General features: G+C 27.7%; 1 protein-coding gene across 1 annotated transcript; it reads left to right on the top strand.

Moving 5' to 3' along the window:
* Window positions 1–9,777: 9,777 nt before the first annotated feature.
* LOC111279178 (actin-depolymerizing factor-like) lies at window positions 9,778–12,835 on the top strand. Its single transcript, XM_022866077.2, has 3 exons — window positions 9,778–10,020; window positions 10,916–11,181; window positions 12,398–12,835. Exons 1-3 carry the CDS (start codon window positions 10,006–10,008, stop codon window positions 12,546–12,548), a joined length of 432 nt encoding a protein of 143 aa, XP_022721812.1. The 5' UTR covers window positions 9,778–10,005; the 3' UTR covers window positions 12,549–12,835.
* The last annotated feature ends 57 nt before the right edge of the window (window positions 12,836–12,892 follow it).

Here is a 12,892-nt window from a genome sequence, read left to right on the forward strand (position 1 = left end):
GGCAGAACGCTCCTCCCTCTCTCTCTCTTCTTCTTTTTTTCTCTCCCTTCTCTCTAAAAACCGAAGAACACCGGTGCTGGATTCTGGAAAATGTCGTAAAAATCTGGAAATTTCGCCGGAAATTGGCCGGAAGATCGCCGGTTTCTGGGATTCTTCGTCGGAAACTGGGTAGGTCACCGGAAACTTCAATGTTCGTCGGAATTGTTGCTGAAAAATTCAAATTTCGCCGGAATTTTCGTAGGATTCTGGAAATTTCCCAGAAATTTCCAGAAAAATTTTTCGTCAAAAATTTCTAAAAATTTTTTCTCATTCCCAGACCACTCCTAAACTTTTCCTAGCTTCCTATACGCCTCCTTTTCTCTCAAATCAGTAGCTTTGCTTACTGTTTTCTGTGTGTCTTGCATTCTGTTCCAGAGTCCCTTTTATAGGGATTGATCAGGAGTTCCTGATCAATCCCAATTCCTCCTTGGACGGGAATTCAATCTTTGAATCCCACTGGACTCTTCTGATTGAATTCCCATTTCCAATGGGATTCTTCAGCCTTCAATCTCAGCCCTCCAAAATCAAAATCAAATAAAATAAAAAACTAGATAATTAGAGAAGATAAATCAGCAGATATTATAGGATAAATAATAATAAAAAAATATATCAGATATATAATTAGATAAGTAAAATACAAAAATGAATAAAATAAAAAAGATAAAAATATATATATATATATACATAAATAATAAAATACACATAAATATTAACAAAAAATAAATAAATAAATATATACATATATTAATACATAATAATAATAATAAATAATACAATACATAAAATACAAAAAAAAGAAAAAAAAATACAAGATAAAATTGAATTGGGCTTACCCATTTGGGCCAGGCCCAATTGATCTGGGCCAGACCCAATTGGGTGTCTACAATTGTAATTTAATTTTATTGAATTTTACCAGTCAACTATCTATTTTGTTGATTTTTAGATAAAAATAATAGAATTTAGTTTGAATATTTCACAAAATATTTTGTCAATACAAATTACAAATTTTGTTACAATATTTTTTATTTCATTAATTTTTTTTAACAAAAATAACGAAATTAAAATATTTTATCTAATGTTTTGTTAGTACAAGTGGAAAGTTTTTATTGCAGACATTTCAATACCTTGATCCAGCTAGTTGATGATCTATGACATATGGGATTGTCAATATGAATTTTGAACAATCAAAACTAATCTGGCGGTGCAACTTGGTTGACTTATGATAAATGCATTTATAGTTCCATTTTTTCTTTCAGGTTTTATTTTGATTCTTAGTTTTTAAATTATTTTACTATTCTTTTAAATCTTTTTACAAGGGACGTTTCCAAAATGATATCAATATTATTATTGTTAATTTCATTTCGATATCAATCATATTGGTTGATATGTTCTCGTTATGTCAAAATATAATATAATTAAGAATAGTTTTTTGTAATGGACTTGGAACTAAATAATATCAATTATTTTTATTATTTTTGATTAATTTTAATAAATTTTAATAGAATATTTTTTCGGTCAGTATGTGAATATGAAATATGTTTTATAATTTTTAATTTGTTTTTTGTTGTTTAACTATTTTAACCTAATAAAAATAAAACTAATGAGCAAAAGAATCTTTGAAAATTGGGTTTCTCTTTTTTTTTATTTTATTGTAACTTGTTTTCTTTTACACTTTATTTTTTCAAACCAAAGTTTATAAGAATTTTGATCTCTTTTAGCAAAGCAATTGTGCTTCTTCTGTAAAGTTTAAAAATCCTAAAACTAAAATTAATTTCTTTTTATCTCTTTGTTTTTTTAATATATTTTTACATGAAAAAGAAAAGTTTTTATTTAAATACCATATGATTAGATTAAGTATTTAAAAATATCATAATAAATTGATGATATTATTTGTTATACTTTTAAGCTTATTTATTTAATTTTTGAAGATATTGTATATTTATTTTGCATATTATTAGTAGTTTTATTATATATAAATCCATATATATTTAAAAATATATTTATATTAAATCAAAAATTTTGAAATAATATGTTAAAACAACTAGTACCGGCATATACAATTTTTATCTTAATAATAGGAAATTAAAAATTAAGGTAATAGATTCAAAATTATTACTCTTTACAATCATACAAAAATGTATCTATTAAAAGGGAAATAAAATTTATAAAATTTTTTAGAAGGAAATGAAAGTATAAAATTTTCCTTAATTTTAAAAATTCAACTTTAAATTAAGGGTAAAATGATACTGTAGTTTCCTTTACAATAATTAAAATTTATTATTTTTTTAATAAATACAATTTAATATGATAGCAAAAAGTAATAATTTAGGATCCATTATCCTGATTTTATTTCTGCATTTTATTTTATAAAATTTTATTTTCCCAGTATTTACAAATTTTAATAAAATATAAAGTTAAATCCTATTAAAAATTAATCTAGAAATTAGTTTTAATAAAAAAAAAAAAGGAAATAAAGCATACCAAAATAATTTAAATACATTTATTGGTTAAAAATAAGTTTTATAAAATTTTTTAGGAGGAAATAAAAGTATCATTTTTTTCTTGCTTTTAAAAATTAAACTTAAAATCAGAGGCAAAAATGATAACTTATTATCCTTCGTAATAATTATAAAAATTTTATTTTTTTAATAAATACATGACAATAATAAGTAATAATTCTAGATCTATTATCCTAATTTTTATTTCTTTTATATTTTATTTTATTAAATTTTATTTCTGCAATATTTATAAATTTTGATAAAAATATAAAATTATATCCTATTAAAAACAAAGTTAAAAATTATTTTTAACAAGAAAAAAAATAAAACAAATCCATATAATTTTGACTCTCAATTGGTTGATATTTGTTTTGTCAAAAAAAAAAAATTATATATAATAAAGGACTTAATTAATAATATTTATATAAAAAAAAGTTTTTTTTGTCAATTTGGGTTTAGTTTTGTAAGAAATATCTTTAAAATAAAATTTTAAATTCAATATGTCGTACTGATGCGAGAAAATACAATTTTAAAATTGACTGAAAAATAAAAAGTCTCAAACAAAGCTAGAAAAAATATATATATAAAAAAAAGGATGAAAGTGATTGAAGTTCACATTTGTTGACTTATAAAAGGATGGGAAGAGAGCTCTAAGTCAAGAAAAGAGGCACTTTTTGCATAAATGATTAGTGGGGTCATATTTAATTATCCAAAATAAATATTATAAAAATCAAAATATAAATATATTTGATTTAATTAGCTTTGTCAACGTCATTGCGTGTAAGCGCAAGTGGATGGCTGCACTAGTCAAACCCCACGAGACTTTGACCTTCCTCCTTTCCTCGTTGGATTTTATGAAAATTATATTTTTTTAGTTTTTAAATTTTCCTCATTATATATATTTTATAATAAAAAATTAATATTATGAATAGTTTTTCAATTATATTAAAATATTTAATTTAATATTTAAATATTAAAAATATTTAATATGATATTATATATATATATATATATATATATATAGATATTTATAACGTTTAGTGGCAGCTACATGGGTCAAATTCTATTGATTCAATATTATATTTTTCAAAAAGAAGAATATGAGTCCAGACGAAAAGAACAAGTTAGAGAAGTTGAAGTTAATTTTTCAACAAAAAGAAAATTGAAATTAATTAATTAATTATTGGAGTAATTCTTTTTTTTTTTCTCATTGAGGAAAGGGGATCATTGCCATTTTCAAGCTCTGATTAATTTTTTAATTTTTTCTTGTTATTTTTCGGATAAAATTTTATTTCTGATTGATTTATTTATTGCTATAAATTATTATTATTATTATTATAAAAATTAAAATTTTTATTATCATCCAAATCGGAAAAAATGCGACCATGAAAGATTTGAATCCACATTTGGAAAAGAAAAGATTCATAATTAATTGAGAAAATCACAAAATCAATCACAATAATTTTTTTTTTTTTAAATTATAGCCAGCAGGCCGACTTTCCAAAGAATAAAATGATTGTGATTTGAGATGTTGAACCATTTGATCCTTTAGTCAATTGCTTTAATTTTTTTTTTCTTAAATTGGAGTGCAAACAAAACATAGTCAAAATATTAGGGCTAAACTATACTTTATGTCAATTTTTTTTTAATTAAAAAGAATACGAAATAAAAAATTTGGGATATACATTCCACTTCATACACTAAAAAAATGAAGTTTTTTGCTATATTTTTTTGTGGTTTAACAATGTTTATATACGATTAATAAAAACCATTAATATTCACAAAATCAAACACACATATATATAAACCTATCAAAATTCAAGACCTTGTTTCCAAGCTGACAATTATATTCTTCTCTTTTGTTTGTTTCCTTGTTGAATTAAAACAAAAATGTTGTTAGTTATGGAAGACATGTAAGATTATTTCAAGGAACAGAACACACAAATTCAAGCATGTTTGGTGATTCTGTATTCAACTTGGATGTACCTAAACATTGTTTGTTACGAAACAAAGAGATTAGTTTAATAGTGGGAAACTTAAATTTAAGCATGATTAATTCATGATTAATTATAATTTTAATTAATAATATATTTAAAAATATTAATATTTTAATATATATTTTTAAATTTTAATCTTTTAAGTCCAACGGACTGAATCGATTTTTGGACCAAACTTTTAAAAATTGATTGAGTCCGACTTATCGAACCCGTGAATAAATTTAATACATAGATACATCATATAATAAACTTTGTTTTTAATCATCTTCTTAACTTTGACTAATCCATGTACAATTAGTCAACCAATGCGTGCTTAACCTTGCCTTAGTCTTCCCTTGTAACACTGTTTTTACAAGTAACTTCATTTTAAAATTCATTAATAGTGATGGATTCACCATTCATGATTGCTTAAAAAGATATAAATACTAACATGATTTCCTCTTTTTCAAGTTACCTAATAGAGTTGGATAACAAAGGTAAACCCAATGGATAAAGGAAGAAAAAGATAGTTTTGCTTTTATATTTTTTTATGAATATTTTATGTCTACCTTTTAAACTACTGTACACAAGCAAGAACAAACACAATTACTTCCCCTCTATTTTTGTCGTTGCCTCTGTGCTGATAGTTCAATGTTTATTTTTTTTATTTTTTTATTTTTTAACTTTAAAATTTTTCTCTCTTTTTTTTGTAATTATAAAATAACAAAAAAGAACTTGAAATTTTCGTTTCGTATCATTTAGTATTAGCCCAAGGTTGATTCACGGGACACTTTGCAATCTAATTTTTATAATTTTTTTTATCTTTCGTCAGAACTTAAACATACTTAAAACTTTGATTCATGTTGATATTAATTAAGGACTGTTTTATATTTCGTTTAATAACTCCACCTTGAAGTGATTTAGTATTTGGTTTACCATATTTTTGTATAAATATTCGAATAAAAAATAGGGAAAACAGTCAAAATACGTTTCTTTTTTATTTCAAATTCTCCTTCTTTCTTTGTTTTGCATGATGCTAGGGCTGGAAATTGTAATGCAGGCTTGTAGCCTTTCATGGACCTTTTCGTTTCCCCTTTCTTTTGTTTAAGTCTTAATTTATATAAGCTTGGCAAAGGCAAAGTTTTAGTTACGTCTGTCAAGGTTGTATTTGGTGCAAAGAATTCTAATTAAAAAAAGAGTAAGATAAGTTCAACAAATAAATTATCTTCTTTCTAGCTTATTTTTGATGTATCTATAACTAATATGTTCGTGCCCTTGTTATTAGGAGTGTAAATGATACATTAGTACTCGTAAATTACTCGAATTCGATTCGAAGAAAACTCGAATTCGGTTCGAAGAAAACTCGAATTCGGTTCGATTATTATCGAGTCGAGCTCGAGCTCGAGTAGCTCGACTTATCGATCGAGCGAAATTCGAGTATTCTTATATCCGACTCGAGTAACTCGCGAGCCTAATCGAGCTTTTATATTTAAATATATTTTTATTATTTTAATTAATAAAATATTTCGAGTCCGAGTTCGAGTTCGAGTATGAATAATCGAACTCTTGTCGAGTATACAAATCGAGCATATTTTTACATATTAATCGAGCTTAATCGAGCGAGCTCGAATAGCTCGAATTCGATCATGAATCGAGCTCGAGCTTGAAAAATAAAACTCGATCGAACTTGAGCCAAGTATCAAGCTCCGAATTGTGAGTCGAGCTCGAGCTTCTCACTATTCGGCTCGACTCGACTCGATTACACCCCTACTTATTACACCATAAATTTCATATGAGATTATAGAAGTAGTAGAAAAATAAGATAATCAAATATATATATATATATATTTATCAATTAGGGTTCAATCCTTGTAAGAAATACTTTAAAAGTAAAACTTTAAAGTCATGTTTGATAAAATATGATAAAATGATATTATGAATAAGATTAGATTAAATAATATCATGTTATTTTATATTTGATACGTATAAAGATTAAGATTGGATAATTTATTTATTGATCAAAATTATTGATTTAATTTTTAAGGGTATAATAAAACTTGTAAGTTTAATCCTATGTATTAAAAATAATTTTCGTTACTTTAAAAGGATTGAATCGTTTTATATTAAGAGGATGATAATACTTTTTATAATCTTGTTTCTTTCAATTAAATACAAATCAAACATAATATAAAATAATTATAATATTATTTTATATATTATCTTATATACCAAACATGATCTAAATATACTAAATCAGTATGAAAAATGCAACTTTGAAATCGTTTAAAGAAAAATTAAATTCAAACAAAATAAAACTTTAGAAATCCTAGTATTATAAAGAAATGAAGATAATGGCCCAGCCAATCCAGTAGTTTAGTTTTAACACAAAAAGTAGATAGTGGGCTGGCCAAGAAACTGACCAAGGTCCAAAGTCCAAACCCAACTTTTGTCCTGAACCTTGGATTTGAGTTGCTAGGTCAATTCCTGCTAGTGTGCTTTGATTTTTGCTTTATGTTCCCGCTGCCAAAAAAGCTACCAAGTAGTCTGCAATGCATGTCTGATAATTCATCAGGGGAAGGGGAAACAGGGAAGAGCTAACAAGTACTACAGGGAAGAGTTTTAAAATGACCATACTTCACAGTTCACAGCTTGAAGAACTTATTTTCGTTTTACTTAAAAAGAAAGTATGAATGAGAATGTAATCATTCAGGGGAAGAGGAAACAGATTCAATAGAGAAAATGAACTAGTCTTTCACTTGATCCTGCACAAATTGCAATTTGCCATCAGCTTAAACCAACCTTAACCAGCCAAGCCTCCTAAAATTCCAATATCTTCAAGGCCTACCAGATAATGTGTATAAAAACGCGACGAACTAATTTGTACTTGGATGTTACAATTGGAGCTAAACTAGTTTTTCTTTCCAAATTTCACATAATTCAGACAATGTCAATAAAAAGAACATGACACAATCAAAAGGTGGCTTCATATTCGAATTCCAACACTTGTAATTTCTTATCTTATCCTCAATCTGTGACTTCCTTTCTGCCGAAAAAAGAATATAGTACAGTAAAAACAATCAAGATGCAGAAAGGGGCCGTGGAAATTATACAATACACTATACATGACTTCTCTACATTTTCTACAGTCTTCACATGCAATACAGCCATCCTGAAGGCTACTTTTGGCATCACCTAAATTATTGTTAGACTACCTAGACTAAATATTAAGAATGCCCCTCAATTGTTATAGAATACAGGGTCTTATAACTTATCTCAAGCACATATCAGCGACATCTACATCATCAAAATCTTGTTCACTTGATGGTCTCTTTCTTTTTCCATCTCTTGACGATGAGGCAGTTCTTCCTTTCTTTGGTTTCCCTCTAAAAGTTAAACAAATAAAAAGGTTTATGTTATGAATATGTAAAAGTTTCACTCCAGTGAAATGTTAAATTGAAATAATTGAACTTTAAAAATCATTAATATAGTATTTGAATTATGAATCTATCATTCATGTAGTACTTAAAAAATTATTTGTCAATTATATATTATTATTTAAAATTAACTAAATTAGGATAAGTCATATCATTTAACAGTTTCTTAATTAGTATAAGTATTGCGTTAGAGAGTTTTAAAAAAATATGTATAATATTAAACATTTAATTATATTTCAAGAGTTAATATTAGTGATATTAATCCAACTCAAAAGGTAAAGATGAATGAGCACAATCATTGGCCATAATTGGCTACTAAGGCTCCATCCTTAGACTAACCTGGACAAAATCAAACCTTCGATCTGCAACACAAAGGATGGCAAATCAAAGGAATTCAAAAATAGCTTTTAAGGAAGGGGGGGTAAACATTAGTAAATTAATGAACATGGTTTACCATCCTGTCGAACTCCAGGTTCTTCAGCCTGAACATAAAGAAGAAAAGTGAACAAACGAGTGTTGATAAATCTGAATAACTATCTCAGCTACATGAACTTTTGAGACACAGCCTTGTCATGACCATTTTTGCACAACTGATTTCTGCTAAAACAAACGGAAAGTGCAGCGCAACTGCACAAACCAGATAAATAAACAATAACAATTCCATTCACCAACTGATCATGTAAATAATGGTTGATTTTGAGACAGCATGCAACCAAAATTCTCTAGAGAAAGATGAGTATCACTAGCACTGACTCTACATTATGTCAGTTAAATCAGCTCATGTTAAAGTATGTTCATAGATTCCTAAAACCAGATAAATAAAGCATCTCATGTTTCTTTCAAACAAAATGTTGACTTATTTCATATTGGTATTACTTATTATTGAAGAAAATGAATTTGAAAAGAAGTGTTACCTACTAATGCTTGTTTACAATGTCTATTAGATTATAGATAAAAAGGATTACGGGGTTAAAAACAAATTAAGATTTTCAAAAAAAAAATTGTTGGATTAAAATAAAAAATCAATTATTTTGTATTATTAGTCAACTTGATAAAAGATTACATTAAAAATATTTTAATCAAGAATATATAAAAGTCAAAAATAAAAAATCTAATTGTAGGGTGAATTGTTACATAAACAAAATTGGTGTTCCACCAAGAAAACGATGGAGAAAATTCTCTCTTACACCCAGAAGAATATTTGCTGTGACTCCTATCCTTAATGAAAACACGAATATAGAAATATAGATGTGTTTTATATTTCTTTGAGGGTCACTTTAAAAAAAAAACTCCATCTAATAAAGAAATTAAGGGTAATAATTATTTGGATCGAATTTAATTTTATTTTTTGAATATTAGATAATATTATAAATTTCTAAAATTTAATTTATGATATTTAAATTTAAATTTTTTATATTATTTTAATATAAAATTTAATATATTTAAATAAATTTTGATATAAAATTATTATCTTTATTTTATAAAAATTTAAATATATATAAAAATTAATAAAAATATTTAATTTGATTTAATTTAATTTAATTTTTAATTTTTTAATTTAAAATTAAATAAAATTTTAATATATATTAAAATTAATTGAAATCAAATAAAAAAATTAATTCAATTTAAATCCAATATTATAATTTTAAATCCATTTTCAATTTTTTCAATTTTTTTACTTTTTCTCAACCTAAAACAAATTATGCTAAAAAATTCAATTTTACAATGTAGAAAATAAACCACTGAGAAATAGCCACGTGAGCAAGAAGGATGATGATGGCGGTAATTGTCAGAAAAGAATCGAACACGACACGCCTCTTTCCTTTCCTCTCAAAACACGAATCTTTTTCTCTCTTTTTTTCCAATTTTAATCCAAAAAATCAGAAAAAGTTGAGAACTTTTTTTATTAAATTTTCAAAATTGTTTCGAAATTTCCTATTTCTTTTTCTTCTTCTATCTGGTGGCTTCTTTGTTTTCCTTATTTTCTCTGCATAATAACTCTCTCTTTGTCCCATTCTCTCCAAAGCTTCCCATTTTCTTTCTTCATTTGAAGCAGCTATGTCTTTTAGAGGAGTAAGTCTCTCTTTCTTTGGATTATTTTAGATCTGATCCAGTTTCGTTTCTTTTTATTCTCTTTGTTTTAGCTTAATAAGAGTTGAATTTTTTTCCATGCTGAAACTTGAACAAAGTTGAGGTTTTTGTTATATGGGTAGCTTCTATTTTTGTTTTAATTTATTGGGTTTTTTTTTTCTTTGTGTAAGATTGAATCTTCCATGTCTAGTTAGATCTTAGCTTTTAGTTTTACTTGTTGAATTTTTTTTTCCTTTTTGGGTTTATGAAATAATTGATTATTAGATTAGATTTGTTCTGCAGTTTTATTAATTAAAATCTGATGGGAATGTTAAGCAAGTCAAGCTATGTACTTCACTGCAATCCCATTGAGCTTAGTTGAAGTAAAGTTATATCAAGAACACAGCTTTAGGAAAAGAAGGATTTTGATTTTGTACTCAAAATAATGTCTTTGTAGGTCTATCTGAGCTAAGTTGAGGTAAATTGTCTTTTTTGGTCTCCTTTTTGTGCACCTTCCTCTCCAATTGTAATGCTAGCACTGCATCTCGTTGTAAATAAATGGGCCTTTAGATTTGAACCCGGATTAGGCTATTGAATTATGTTAGGTTGGTTTGTTTACTGATGGACTTGAAATTTTATGTGCACTGCTCTGCTTCAATTCTCATATGACATTCATGGCGCTTGTGATATTGGTGGAGTTAGAAATTAAGTATCCTATTGGAAAATATTTTTTTCTGTCCGTTTTCAAATTTACCATTTTTAAATTTGGTGAAAAGCATTGAAAAAAGTTTGTTCTGCTTTGCAGGAAATGTAATAGGTTTTTAGTATAAAAAGTCAATACTAGTTAATTTATGTTGGAGTAAGCATTGAATGTTTAGCATTTGTTTCTGGTTTTCAGGGAAATGCATCATCTGGCATGGGAGTGGCTGAACACTGCAAAAGCACGTACCTAGAACTGCAAAGGAAGAAGTTGTTCCGATACGTGATCTTTAAGATTGATGAGAAGAAAAAGGAGGTTGTAGTTGAAAAGACTGGAGGTCAAGCTGAGAGCTATGATGATTTCACTGCCTCATTGCCTGAGAATGATTGCAGATATGCAGTTTATGACTTTGATTTTGTTACTTCTGAGAACTGCCAGAAGAGCAAGATCTTTTTTATTGCATGGTTAGTTTCTCTTTCAATTGCAAAATAATTCCTTTCTGTTAAAATTTTTGCTGCATTTTCATTATAACTCAGTGAGTCTGATCTAATTGTAACACATCTCATTCTTTCTTTCCTCTTTCTCTCTGTTGGGCTTCTGAAACTTCAACACCATTTTCTTGTCTGAAGTATATATGGTTGGAACAATTATTTAATCCATTTCCCATATATCTCCATTGCTTTGTTGTTTGCAGATGATCTTTTGGTTGAGAATTTGATTATTTATGCTTTCTTAATACCAGGAGTCGAAGGTTTTAAATTCTCTTGGTTTTCTGAGGACATTCTTGGAACTATTTTCTTCACTCAAGTTATTGTAGATTGTCTTGGGTTTGCTAGAAATACAAATGATTATGATGTATGGACTAAGTGCAAAGAGATGGAGATAGAACGAATACCAATGGTAATTGAATCCATGGATGTCATGCTTGCAAATGCAATGCTATTTTTGTGTTTGCATGTGAATTTAAAAGTACTTCTTCTGTGATGACTTTTTGTCCTCAGGTTCCATCCAAAATCAAATCATCTTCTTCAAATTGGAAATAAGTTTTTTGCTTTCAAGTCATATTTCCTTCTATGCAGTTTCTGTTCTCAAAATTTGCGTAGTACATCTGGATTTGATTCTTCATGATCTTTTACATTACTAAAAGACAGGGATGTTTTCATTTTTTTACTATCTACTGGTTTGGCACAAATTTGCCTTTATGATCTGGAAGACAAACTGATCTGGCAGCTTGATATATATATTTTTTCCCATACCTTCTGGCATTGAGAAAGAGGGAATTTATATTCGTGAAAGGTATAAGATTTTTAGCTAAAATTAAACTTTGGAGCTGAGTTGGTTTTGTGGTGGCTTTTACACTAGGGTAAAAAAAGAATGTTGTGTGTGATTACAAGGTGCTTCATCAGTGGTCCTGTGTTCTGGTGTATTCCTTCCTTATCTAATGTAATATTACACCAAGTATATCTGCTTTGCTTTCTCTGTAAGGTTCATAAACTCAAGTTGTTTGAGTGTGCAAAGCAATGGTGGGATAATCATGAAATTAGGTTTTATTTCTTGCCATTAACCAGTTGAAGTTTTTGTTGAATTGTTAAGAGAAAACAAGATTGAAAATTAACTGGTGCACATTTTCCTCTGTCTCCTCTGTTTTCTGTATTCAAGTCTTGCTCTGTTCTTCTGTAGGTCTCCTTCTGTTTCTAGGATCCGTGCCAAGATGCTCTATGCAACATCCAAGGACAGGTTCAGAAGGGAATTGGAGGGCATTCATTATGAAATCCAGGCAACTGACCCAACCGAGATGGATCTTGAGGTGATTAAGGAGCGAGCACATTAAGCATTCACTGCATCTATGGCTTTCGCATGCTTAGGAAACTCCCTAGAGTTGCTTTTAGGATCGTTTCCTGGTTCAATTAGTTGCTGAATTAAGTGCAGTTATCTGCCTCTGACAGTACATATATTGTGATTGTTAAATAACAACTGCGAAGTCTGATTAGGAGCTCAACGGTTCAAACATCTGAGGTGTTTTGGGTCGTTGGGCTCCTCGTTGCCATGATGCTTCGCAAGTGAGATGGGTGTGATTATGGATATTGGACCCCTATTAATAGAATGGTATTTCAATCACTTGTCCTGCTGTTCATCTCGGATAATAGGGGCTGTTGAAATATAAATAATTTCAAC

This window comes from Durio zibethinus, chromosome 27 (genome assembly GCF_047325235.1).
Source record: "Durio zibethinus cultivar Kanyao isolate XHJ-2024 chromosome 27, ASM4732523v1, whole genome shotgun sequence".
NCBI classification, from domain to species: Eukaryota; Viridiplantae; Streptophyta; class Magnoliopsida; order Malvales; family Malvaceae; genus Durio; species Durio zibethinus.

Coding starts and splice junctions, on each gene's coding strand:
- LOC111279178 (XM_022866077.2), top strand. Junction 11,182..12,397: donor AAGATCTTTTTTATTGCATG/GTTAGTTTCTCT, acceptor GTTCTTCTGTAG/GTCTCCTTCTGTTTCTAGGA.